We start from the raw sequence: 13,623 nt of genomic DNA on the forward strand, positions 1-13,623 counted from the left end.
TTTTATTCAATTTGCTGTAGCAATCCATACCATGGATTCTTTGCCCGTACAATGGATTTGTGAAACATTTAATAAACTCCTATCAACTAACCCAACTGATCCAAATTGGTTGGATGGTTTAATTTGGCTTAAAACAATAAAGAAACTAATTCCCTCCTAAATGTCCATGACCGTTATAATTTGAAAATTCAAATTTATAACTTTGTAACTTTTGAATGTTTGAAATTGCTAACTGATGAAACTTTACCAAATCATTGAAATGGACTTATTAACCTATTAAAAAGACTAGTTTATTCTAAGGACCCTAGGACCTAAATTATCCTTATTTAAGGTATTTCTACCTATTTCCCTAGATACTAAATGGCCTATAGGTCTTAAGGACTCAAGGTTTATAGAAACACCAATGAGTCTCAAGCCTTTACAAATGGGTTGATATCAACTTGAAACTAGTCCTAACATTCTAAAACATTATAACCTCCATCATGAGCCACTTTGGAAGGTAGTGCTATGAAGGATCATTGCAATGTCTTGTGAAATGCCTTGTATTTTCTTTTTCGAAACTACTTTTAAAGGTGACAGGTATGTTAAGAAATCTAAGAAGTTTCCAATACTTATGCTTGTTCTTCATATATTTTTGAAGTGAATCCCAACTCCCAAAGTCTACTAATCAGTGCATGCGTGTGATCTCCATGCATTCTGCATTTTTAGGATAAATAAGTCAAATGCATACTCAAGCTTAGTTTAAAACCAAAAATAGCATTTTGGAGTTTACATATGAAATGTTCGTCATTTGAACTCCTTGCACCTAGATCTGATGATATCCCTATTGGGTCCTGATCTGTTATAATTTTCACTTCCTTAGCTCCCTTAGATTTTCTTCCACTTCTATTTGTACGTGCGTTCGTAGATGCAACTTGTTTACTCTTTTTTCTTTTTCCTCCTTTAGTTACAAACCAATATTACAATCACATTATATGTTGGAACAAACTCAAGAAATACAGTAAAAGTTGTTAACATAGGAACCATTTTATGGAAGAGTAAATTGATTGTCTATATACTTTTAATTCTTGTCAAATCCATCAATAAACATTTTATATCCTAAAATATCAATAGTTCCATTTGTTTTCAGTAGACCTAAATAGTATTTTGGTTCTCTCAACTTATACATCGGCTAAACAACATTATCCTTAGAGAGAACTATATCTGTAACTGCACCATTATCATCAGATTGAGACCTATTTTCCTTCCTACTTTTTGATGATTGTGAACCTCTGCAATCCCAGGCATAAGATGATTAACACACAATGGTACTTGAACAAAAAGCAATAATAAACATTGAGGATGTGAATTGATAATACCATTTTGCAGATGATTTTGGCGTCTCACCCTTTATCACTAGTGCTTCGACTTTATTAGCCCTCTTCTTTAGTGACCTGCAAATGAAGAATTAGCATAGTAAAAAATCTAAGATAAGATTAATCCACTAAAATTAGAGAATGAAAAAAATTGAATCTAGCTTGTCATTAAGAATTATCCATTTGTAAAAATCCTTTCTTTTTGAGTTGTATGATAACCCTTTCTTGATGAGTATTGGAAACTTCTCCCATTGTATCCTTGCTTTCACCAATTTGAAATTTCTAGTTACATGCACACAATCATGACTTTACATCACAAAGCATTCACATTCTAACAATTTTCATGTTCTTTCATTACATTTTGATCTAAACAACAAATTCTAAACTTTCACTTATTCAAATGACTAGTCTAAAAATGGGTCCTATTAAAGAATCTAATATAAATTCAAATAATGTATCTAGATTCTAAAAAAATAAAAGCATAAAATCTATGATTTAAACTTATCTCATCACTTATACATAATAAGAATACCCACCTTTTCATGTGGACAATCTTGGGGAAGAGGTTGCAACATTGTATTTGGATCCAATTCAATCTAATGAGCCAATTGGATCTGGTCTACATTTTAATTTCTCAAGTATTGCCTCATGGTTTGACTCGCAAACTTTCCAAAGAATCTTATTATGTGGTTTTCAACCATATTTTATCAAGTGGACATTTGATGCGACAACAAGGTTTCAATAATGAAGAATCTTCTTCTCTGTTTTCCAATCCTTGAATAACCACAAGTTAAGTTTCTTCATAGAATATCATCTAAGCCATGTGCCAGTTACAACCACCACACTGACATGGTACATTAAACCTTCACCATCTATAACCGAGTGATCCAATTTTTGTTTGGCTTGGACACAATGACACAAATAATAATCTGTCCCTTCTTCATTTTCTTCAAGTGCAATAACAACAAAAACATGGCCTATAGTGACAAATGTACAAAATGCGGTCATTCTAAGTTTGTTTTGTAGGATTGTGACATGAATGAGCCACCAAGATCTTCAAGAGAATTTATATCCAACATTTTATGTTAAATAAGGGATGGCCAACAATTTTACAAGACATCATGCTTGGATGGTACATGTTTATTTTGTACATTTGTCTCTCTCTCCCATCCCATTCTCTCTCTCTACCACCTCCTACTCTCTCTCACGCTCTCTCCCATCCCCTACTCTCTCTCTTACACACACTCCCATCCCCCTTTTCTCTCCCTTTCCCACTCCCTCTCCCACCACCTAGTCTCTCTCTCCCATCCGCTACTCTCTCTCTCTCTCTCTCTCTCTCTCTCTCTCTCTCTCTCTCTCTCTCACTCTCTTCCTCTCTACTCTCTCTCTGCCACCCCCTACTCTCTCACATTTTCACTCTCTCCCATCCCCTACTCTCTCTCTCTCTCTCTCTCTCTCTCTCACTCTCTTCCTCTCTACTCTCTCTCTGCCACCCCCTACTCTCTCACATTTTCACTCTCTCCCATCCCCTACTCTCTCTCTCTCTCTCTCTCTCACACACACACACACACACACACACATTTCCAACCTCCCTCTCTCTCTCCCTCTCCCACTCCCTCTCCCATTGCCTACTCTCTCTCTCTCTCTCCCCCCTCTCCCATTCCCTACTCTTTCTTTCACACACATTCACTCCCATCCTCCTCTCTCTCACTCTGCCTCTCCCACTTCGTCTCCCACCTCCTACTCTCTCTCTCTCTCTCTCACTCTCCCCCATCCCCTACTCTCAATCTCTCTCTCCCATCCTCTACTCTCTCTCTCTCCTCATCCCCTACTGTCAATCTCTCTCTCCCACCTTGTACTCTCTCTCTGCCACCCCTACTCTCTCTCTCACTTCCTCTCTCTCCCATCCCCTACTCTCTCTCTCTTACACACATTCTCATTCCCCCCCCCTCTCCCTCTCCCACTCCCTCTCCCATTGCCTACTCTCTCTCTCCCATCATTACTCTATCTCTCTTACATACACTCCCATTCACCCTCTCTCTCCCTCCCACTACCTATTGTCTCTCTCTCTCTCTCCCTCTCTACTCTCTCTCTCCCATCCCCTACTCTCACCTTCTCTCTACCACCCCTACTTTCTCTCACACTCTCTCCCATCCTCTACTCTCTCTTACACACACTCCCATCCCCCTTCTCTCTCCCTCTCCCACTCCCTCTCCCACTGCCTACTCTCTTTCTCTCCCATCCCCTACTCTCTCTCCCCTCTCCCATTCCCTACTCTCTCTCTCTTTCACACACACCCATACTCCCTTCTCTCTCTCTCTCTCTCTCTCTCCCATCCCCTAATTTGTCTCTCACTCACTCTCCCTCTCTCTCTCCCTCTCTCTCTCCCTCTCTCTCTCTCTCTCTCTCTCTCTCTCTCTCTCCCTCTCTACTCTCTCTCACATTTTCACACTATCTCCCATCCCCTACTCTCTCTCTCTCTCTCTCTCTCTCTCTCTCTCTCTCCCTCTCTACTCTCTCTCACATTTTCACACTATCTCCCATCCCCTACTCTCTCTCTCTCTCTCTCTCTCTCTCTCTCTCTCTCTCTCACTCACATTTCCATCTCCCCTCTCTCTCCCTCTCCCACTCCCTCTCCCACCAGCTACTCTCTCTCTCTCATCCCCTACTCTCTCTCAAGCTACTCTCTCTCTCCCCCCTCTCCCATTACCTACTCTCTCTCTTTCACACACATGCACTCCCATCCTCCTCTCTCTCGCTCTCCCTCTCCCACTCCATCTCCCACTGCCTAATCTCTCTCTCTCCCCCATTCCCTACTCTCAATCTCTCTCTCTCCCATCTTGTACTCTCTCTCCTTCCCCATCCCCTACTCTCAATCTCTCTCTCCCATCCTATACTCTCTTCCACCCCTACTCTCACACACACTTCCTCTCTCTCCCATCCCCTACTCTCTCTCTCTCTCACACACATTCCCATTCTCCCCTTCTCTCCCTCTCCCACCACCTACTTTCTCTCTCCCATCCCCTACTCTCTCTCTCTCCCCTCTCCCATCTCCTACTCTCTCTTTCACACACACACTCCCATCCCCCCTCTCTCTCTCTCCTCTCTCATCCCCTACTCTTTAGATCTCTCACACACGCCCATCCCCCCTCTCTCTCTCCCTCTCCCACTCCCTCTTCCACCACCTACTCTCTCTCTCTCTCTCTCTCTCTCTCTCTCTCTCTCCCATCCCCTACTTTCTCTCTTTACCATTCCTACTCTCTCTCACACTCTCACACTCTCTCCCATGCCCTACTCTCTCTCACACACACACTCACATCCTCCTCTCTCTCTCCCTCTCTCGCTCCCTCTCCCATTACCTAATCTCTCTCTATCATCATGTACTCTCTCTGCCACCCCTACTCACTCTCTCCCATCCCCTACTCTCAATATCTCTCCCCCATCCTGTACTCTTTCTTTGCCACCCTTACTCTCTCTCACACTTCCTCTCTCTCCCATCTCGTACTCTCTCAACCACCTAGGCTACTCTCTCTCACTTCCTCTCTCGCCCATCCCCTACTTTCTCTCTCTCTCTCTCTCTCTCTCTCACACACACACACACATAGCCACCCCCCCCCCCCCCCCATTCTCTTGCTCTTGCTTTGCATCTCTTCTTCCTTCTCTATGCACTATTTAGGTCTCAATAGTGTGTGAGCACTATAGCGCGCATGCACTATTGAGACCCAAATTCAAAAGCTTTAAAAAGTGCGTGTGTGCTATAACGCGTTATTCAAATCTTTGCATTAAAACCAAGCTTAAGGCTTGGTTTTTCCTTGGAGATCCAATCCAAAGGTTTGGAGTTTATAAATAGGTCTAAGGCATGTTTTGCTGCAAACATACAAAAAATGATTGATTTTTATTGGGTGCTCTCCATCAAGATTCCTCATGTTTGGGCATTGATAAGATTAGGTTACATGACATTATAAGTCTTTATGTTAGCTATATAACCATATAATTTGTTTTTAATTTGAACTATTTAAAGCCTTTCATCTATAATTTCTTTTGAATGTATGTCCATTTTTTGTCAAAAACCACCATGTACTAATTGGGCTATAGATTTTAGCTCAGTCATCAAATTTTGCAACAACTTAGTTTTTTAGAAACTAGACTCCATTCTACACACTTTGAAAAAAAATGTTTTGATTTTAGATTAGTTATCAATTATTTCTAGCGGGAGCACACAGATATTTCATGTTTTTGGGATGTGTCCAGTTAAAAAATTCATATTAAAAAAAATACACATTATAAAATTACCTAAAAAATCTGAGATAAACTACATAGTGTTAAGTAACTTTTGACCAGAGCGATTAAGGAATTTGAAAAAAAAATTTAAAATTTTTGGGGGGCCACACTTTATACTGTGTTATGTTTTTTTGGAATAAATAGTACCACTTTCTGTGGCCCCCTTTTTTGAGGACCTAAAACTAAACCATTTTGAAAAAAAATTAGTAGTTTAGAAACTAGATTCAAAGGACTACGACTTTTGTTTTTGTCATATCTTAAAATTTTGAGAATAACTATCTTCAAATTCTTGTTGAAGTTTAGAAATTGCTTATTTCAGGAAAAATGTGTCCACTTATACCCCCCTTTTGGCACCACAACTTGGTGCACTTACCCTCGTGTCCAATTCCTTTTTCTATGAAGGAAGATATTGAAAAAAATTTGGATAGTCATGTGGATCAAAGTACCAGCAATAGGTAGTATGATGAATACCTAGTGAAGTGGAAAGGACAACCAATAAAAGACTCAACTTGGATATTCACAACAGAGGTTTCCCATTTGGGTTTTCCTCTACTAGCTATAAAGTGATAGGGTCACTTTTCAATCAACCTTGGGTGTCTAATGCAAGAGCATCTAGTGGTGTAAGGGCAATCCTATATCACCCAAAAATATGTTTAGTGTTAGTTTCTATTTAATGTGTTTTCATTTTTGGATACCCATTTGGTTAAAATTAAGATTCCAACTCTCATAATTCCACTATTGATTTTCTGGGTTAGAGTTTTTGAGCACCTTGGGATATGTGCCAATGTAGGAAATAGGTTATTTTTTAATTGAGCCATAATTATAATGAGTTAGAGGGTGTAAGTTGGAGGGATGATTATACTTGTGATTAAAAACACTCCAGAAAAAGAATCAGGTCAAAAGGCTTCATGGTTTGAAAGCTATTGTAGTTTTTAAGTTTCATAGAGAACTCCTAAGAGCACTTCAAAGTTAGATTTGAGGCACTAGATGGCCTCGTACAAGCCTAAAAAATGGGGGACAAACAAAGCTGGTCCATAGGGCTATAGAGTGCTTGGAGAGCTTTCCAAAAATGTAAACAATTTGTCAATCGAAGTCTTGGATCAAAAGTTATGCCTCCCAAAAGTTGGACTACCATTTCTGGATTCTTCTAATTTTACACTAACTTTTGAAATGTTTTCTAGAACCTTCTATATTGGCAGTGGATGCTAAATGGCATATTCTAAATTATATTCCTAACTCTAGACCTAATTTGGGTTACTTAAGGACATTTTTGGCATTGTAAAGGCATTTTTTTGGTGGAGTTTGGGAGAAGGTATTGTGAGCGAGGTTTTCTCCAGAATCTGATAACATTATAAGCCTATAGGGCATGTTGTGGAGTCTATTTTGTTTGTATTGAATGTAATAGAATATCATTTCTAATAATAATATTCCCCTTTTCCTGTTGTGTTCATTTTGTCCTGGGTTGTGTCCTCATCAGATCTACTATCAATGACCCATGCTTTTCTTGATACTTCATTTGATAGTGTAGAATACAATACATGATTCTCAGGATCATAGTTTTCTTCTTTCCTAATAACATTTGTATAGTTTACTTGCTGCTTTGTATTCTTAGGGCAATTAGATCTATAGTGTCCAAATTTTTTACATTTGAAGTATTTCTTTTGATAAATCTTTCTTAGGTTTGTCATTTCTTTGATTACCCTTCTTCTTCTTGAAGTTCTTCTTACCTTTATAGGAATTTTTGTTGAGAACGTGAAGTTATTCATCTTCAGTTTTTAATTTTCCTCCTTTCTTAAGTTTCCTAGATTCTTCTTGAAGGCAATCTACTTTGAGTTTATTGAAGTCTAGAAGATTGTCTCTAGCACTTACTCCTTGTGAGAATGTTTCCCATGAATCTGATAACCCATCTATAGCCATAAGTATTAGCTCTTTGTCTTCAATTATGGTACATATACTTGCAAGTTCATCTCTTAGATTAGCCACCATAGGAAGTATGAATTCATAGATTCTCCCTTCTTTATATGCATATGATTTAGTTGCCTTTTTAGTGCAAAGGTTCTAGTTGCATTGTTAACCTCATATGTATTTAATAATGACCTCATCATATTAAATGTTATTTGATGTTTCATTAGCATAGGTACTATTTCATTTTTAACCCCATCTAATATAATTTGCACGACTTTCCTATTTCGTTTAATCCAAATAGTTTTATGAGGATCAACATCATGTCCCTTGGATTCTTTATCAACAAACTGTATTACATCATTGTCTTCAAGAATCATCATAATTTTGAATTTCCAAGCAACAAAGTGTTCTTTTCCATCAAACCTATCTTCGAGTTTGATTGTTCTTGCCATTAAAGGTAGAAGGCATTGCTAGATATTTTGAATCTATTTGTCAATTTGTAGAGCCAAGGTTCAACTACTAGAGCTCTGATACCATGTAAAGTTTTTGCAAATTCTACTATAAATCAGATTAAGATAATACCTTTTCTTGATTGCTAAAGATGGTCTTAAATGTACAGCCCTGTATATGAAGTGTAATTGATAATATAATAATTATTCTGGAAATATTCTTATCCCTGCAATAAATCGTACAAGATGGTAATATAGGGGAGCAATCTTAATTGTATCTTGTGTGTCCTCTATCCTCATTCTTACCTCATCTTTATTTTAAACTAAGAGGCATGTCCTTAGAAAGGACATGACTCCTCCCAAGTCATCCCAATATAAAGTAGGGATTATCTTACCAAGATTGGCATCTTCAAGGAAATATAATTAGTGAGTAAAGACACTAACTAAAACTATGCAAAAGAACATTATAATATCTTCCCAAGATAGACGCTGATTAGGTTAGATTATATAAGAGGCCAATCCTTTCATAAGGAACTTCATGCTTTATTAGATCTTGAGTGATCTACAATCAGACCAATATTATTATCATAGTTACAGAATTAACATTTGTTTAGAAAATGATGAATGGGGATGAACAGAGAGAAAGGGAGGAGCTTGAGGACAACAAGAGATGAACACAATTTTTTAAATTTTTTTTTGGTTTTCTAAGTTGAGGATTTTCAAATTTTAGATTTTTTTGCTTGATGAAGTTTTTTTCTAATTGTGTTATCTAATGTTAATGTGTTTTGTTTATATTGTTTTATCAAATGTTAATGCATTTTGTTTTTATTGTTTTACCTAACACTGATGTTTATGTTTTCTACCTAAATTTTATGTTTCTAGATTGAAACTAAGTGTATAGTTTATATTTTCAGTATCAATGGAACCTATGGTTTTTTATTTAATTTATAGTTTACCTATTTTATACACTAAATTTATTAAAATTAATTATTTTAAAGTAAATAAAATGAAAATCTAAATACTGATATAAATGTAGTAATGATGAACAAAAATAATAAAATGGACTTAATTTCAAAGCAAAAAATAGAAACTAATGAAATAAAATAATAGAAAACAAACAAACCTACCTGGAATAGTGAAAAAAAAAGTACCTTTGGGGGGGGGGGGGGGGGGGAGGGTGGTTGGTAGGTCTCTCAAAACTAGGCTCTCATCTATCAGAAATCACTATCCCCCAATTCACAGCAGTGAAAATGACACAAAAATGCCCAAATTTTTTTTTTTTTTAAAAGCGAATTGGGCACCCAATTTGTTTAAAATTGAGCGCTCGATTCAGTTCAGTAGCCCGATTCATATTAAAAAATTGGATGCTCAATTTTTTAATACAGATCGGGCTACTGAACTGAATCAAGTGCTTGATTCTTTAAAACTAAGCACTCAATTTTGAAGAGGTCTCAATCCGCAAGACAAATTTCTGCGAAATTGAGACTCATGTTCTTGCTCTTACCCATAATTCATCACAAAAATCTTATCTCATTTGTGATATTTTATGCTTTGCTTTATGTTTCCAACAAACTCACGAGATTAATAGTATAAAATAAAATAAAATAAAGTTTGACAAGAAATATGCATTTTCAATATCATATATTCAAAGTGTCATTATCGTCAACATCAAACAGTGAATGGTGAACATGAAAAAATAGGTGTGCAAAATTGCAAAACAAACCCAATAATAGAGAATGTTGTGAAGGAACTTTTTATCCTCTCTAATTAAGTTTTGAAATCAAGATTCAATACAAGAACCATGCCATAGATGTCATACACATTAGTGGCTAAGAGTGAAGGTTGTCAATGAATTAAAGCTTGCCTATTTGTTGATTGTTTTAGGGAGGAACTAGGTTCTTTTGGTGTGCAAGGAATTGAGATATATAGAAAGTATACCATTGCATATTTTAATAAATAATACAAAGGTTGAAGATCATTTTAATCTTAGTTTGTACACACTCATCTTCTAGGGTTTCCATTTAGTTGTTGATTAGAAGACAATTTGGATAAACTCTAACAACTATTTTGTAATTGTTGATAGTAATTTGTGTGTTTAAATTCCCATATAAATTCCCATAAACTTTGATTCTTGTGCACAATCATAATTTGTAGTTGGGTATTTGATTTCTCAACAAAATTATGCCATTTGACATGGAAAATAAACATTCCTGGCTCACATGAAAGTTTCCATTAAATTAAATCTTGTCTATTCACTAATAGTTCTTAGGATGGGTATAGATGATGAAGTGGAAAATGAAATGTCAATGTCAATGGATATAATTATACCTCATATTTTGAAAGTTGTCTTAATTCACTATCAAAATTTTGGTAAGTGTCACCGAACATATTAATCATCACACTAGATTGGATTGTAAGTGAGGATAATCCAAATAACTTCTACTGACATTGATTTGATCTCTGACTTTAAAAATCAAGTCTCCACCTTCCCAACTATTTTACTAACCACCATGAATTGTCCTAGCATACATGTTCGTGTTAATATGTGAGGTTAGTTTTAAGACTCATTAACAGAAACATATAAGAATTTTATGCTCTCGAACAGTTATCAAATGAATATTTATAAACAATAATTATCAAATTAGATATTCATTTATGACCTCATTAATTTATAATTCCACATAAAAACATAAAATTTTAAGAAATATAATATGTGGCCGGCGACTATAGGACAACTTATATGCACACCCTAAGAGGAGGCCAGCAACTATAGGACAACTTATATGCACACCCTATACAATGTTAAATAGTCTAAATGTATTATGTTTTCATTACAAGAAGGTGCAAGACACAAAAAAGTGCATCGAAAGCTTCCGGAAAAGAACGGAGGAGAGAGGTCCCGAGCATAGATTCAAAAGTGCTGACTTGCAAGTCGTCCGCCGTTCCTCTGAAGCTGCAAATCTGAACGTAACTTCGATACTAAATTTCTTTAAAAAAGAAGCAAGACATTCCTAAGCATAGAACAAATACGTGAGCTACTCCCAGCTCTTATTATAACAGAATAAAATGCAGATCTAACGAAAGCTTATTGGAGGCTCTTAAGAGTTAATTCTCTAAATGGGTTCTGTTGGAGGAGTGAGAAAGAGGTTTTCAAACTTGAGCATTTGATGCGGTGGAAGAGCGAGGTAGACATGAACGCCATTTCTGTCGACATTGTTGGGAAGCAGCAGAACAAGTTTCGCAACTCCAAGAGGAACAGGGCCATAAAACAGGGGTTTCCCCCATGGGTATTCCACATCCTCAATTCCAAGCCTCCACCATGATGACACATGAATTACTCCCTCGGTGCGAGGACGACCATTGTTTACTTGCATCCAATCTATGCCTGATCGAACATATTCATTGTTCACTCTGTCAATCCCCTGTTTCACCCTCTCCACGCACCAACACAGCGATTCCTTCTTCAAATCCCCACCATTTGCACTAACAAGCGCAGGATATACAGCGTTGCCCATGTACTCGCTTGGCAATGGAGGATTCAATCTTCCCCGCACATCCACTGCAAAAGTCATCAACGATTCCTCCTTTGCCCCCATTTCCATCGCCTCTGTTCGACATTTCCACAGATGGGCAGTCACTGCTTCAAAACTTGTGCATTTTTCCAATCTCCCGTCCGCCATTGCCATTTTCTTCAAACTCCCCACAAAGTCGGCAGAGAGCCGGAAGAGCTTGAAAATGTGGGTGTCGCATTCTTCCATGGTTTCTATCTTATCAGAGCTCCCCATGCTTCCATCGTCGTATTCGAGATGTGGGTATTCGATCAATGGAGGAGAACGAGGTCGTAATGGGGTTTTGTCAGTGTTAGGGATAATGGCCATGGCGCCTGTTGAAGCCAGAGAAGCAAGGTTCTTCAGGAAGGTCGCCAAGCCGACTCCATCTACCACTGTGTGATTTACTCCCAATCCAATTGAGAAGCCTCCACACTTGAATCGAGTCACCTGTTTGCACAAGAACATTCTATTTTCAGTAGGGATTTTTCTTACTGATTGTAACTGTCATGAGTCTAGTAAGTGTTACTGATCATTTTCATAAGAGATGGTTTCTTTTGAATCTCAAATATAAGTTAATGAATTTGACTAATTATACATTTGAATTCTTAAATGCATAGGATGAAAAGTGTTCCATTCCTTTTTATGGATCAAAGGTTCTTGAGAAGCACTCTTCATCAAATATGAGTCAATAAATTTGACTCAAAAAACAATTGAATTCTTAAGGTCCTTTTGGTTGCAGGCATCGGATAGGAGAATAGGAATGCATATTGGGAATAGGAATGACTATTCCAATAACAGCTATTTTTTGGAATGGGTATAAGCTCATTTTAGAAGAAAAATGGAAGCATATATATATTCCTATTCCCTATTCCAATTGATGATCCAAACGAAAAATAAAAAACGTGTTCCAAATTTCTTATTCCTATTTAACAACAAAACAGTAAATGTAGGTATTCTACTTCTTCCTAACCACTACCCCTGAAATATGGATTCTTCCTAACCACTACATGAAATCAATGAATGACTTCAAAACTGTACACATTCGTTCTCATAAAAGAAAACTTGGGCACAAACGCATTGGAATGGAATACGACATGGGCACAAACACATTGGAATGGAATACGATTGCAACGCATAGAAAATACGGCATCTTCAAAAGAAAACAATCATGAGACTATATAAATCTGGTGAGAATGAAACCTGTAACAAGCAGAGTGGCAAGTCATGGAGTTCGGAGATATGACAACATTGCTGTAGAACCAGGTCATTGAAAAATGGGTTGGGATAGGCGATGTCATGCAGATCAGAGAGAGATATGTTTGTGGAGGCAGAGGCAAACAGAGCACCTGCTCCACAACAGTCGATTTGAAGGCATTTTTCATGGGAGTCGAACTCGAGTCTTCCTGCAAAGAAATCATAGGTCACCAAAATCTTACTCAGGGCGTCTTTTATCATATCAGTAGCTTCAGATGAAGATATTGCAGGATTTGGAGCAAAGAAATGAACGGTGTTCAGAGTGTACGGTACATGCTGATCAAAATTGGACAGAAACATGGTCCTCTTTTCAGTTGGGTGTGTGGGATAAACACTCATGGTTTCCTCCACTGTCACTTGGGCATCACAGGGTGTGTTAGGAGGGCTCAATACTACAGCCATTACTACCAATTGGCTAAACTTCAAATATTGTGCGTGCTCACAGTTTCGCATCCCATTCTTTATATAGATAAAGCCCATACTATTCATGGTAAATCATTCAGGAAAGTTTTGCACTTTACCAAATATCATTCAATCCAATCACCGAACAATTATTACTGATGTTGTAGTATTGGTTAAAATTATTATTTTTTCTTAAAAAACAAATTCACAAAGATTGGGCAAAATCACAGTGTACAATTAAAGAAGAATGAGTGACCAATTACCGGGGACAAGGACCAGTAGTTGGGCAGGTGGGCAGCTGTAATGGTCAATCACTCTCTTCTAAATATATTATCTAATTTTACTACACAATTTTATTATATATTGTAATTAATTAATTTATATATAAATTTTAAAAAATCTAAATGTTGATTAAAAATAGACTAA

The 13,623-nt window shown here is 37.3% G+C and overlaps 1 protein-coding gene across 1 annotated transcript; it reads right to left on the reverse strand.

The window, feature by feature from the left end:
• Nucleotides 1-10,797: 10,797 nt before the first annotated feature.
• On the reverse strand, nucleotides 10,798-13,224 carry LOC149562732 (acyltransferase GLAUCE-like). Its single transcript, XM_089823920.1, has 2 exons — nucleotides 12,742-13,224; nucleotides 10,798-11,988 (listed from the first exon to the last, which is right to left on the reverse strand). The coding sequence occupies exons 1-2, from the start codon at nucleotides 13,195-13,197 to the stop codon at nucleotides 11,104-11,106; spliced, it is 1,341 nt and encodes a 446-aa protein (XP_089680046.1). The 5' UTR covers nucleotides 13,198-13,224; the 3' UTR covers nucleotides 10,798-11,103.
• Between the last annotated feature and the right edge of the window lie 399 nt (nucleotides 13,225-13,623).

Source organism: Cupressus sempervirens, chromosome 4, assembly GCF_028749045.1.
Source record: "Cupressus sempervirens isolate cs-2001-9-10 chromosome 4, ASM2874904v1, whole genome shotgun sequence".
Lineage (NCBI taxonomy): Eukaryota > Viridiplantae > Streptophyta > Pinopsida > Cupressales > Cupressaceae > Cupressus > Cupressus sempervirens.

What these genes read in the sequence shown, in the direction of transcription:
- LOC149562732 (XM_089823920.1), bottom strand. Translation starts at nt 13,197, where the DNA reads ATGGCTGTAGTATTGAGCCCTCCTAACACACCCTGTGATGCCCAAGTG. An exon ending in TGCCACTCTGCTTGTTACAG is followed by an intron (nt 11,989 to 12,741) that starts GTTTCATTCTCA and finishes TTGTGCAAACAG; the next exon opens with GTGACTCGATTCAAGTGTGG.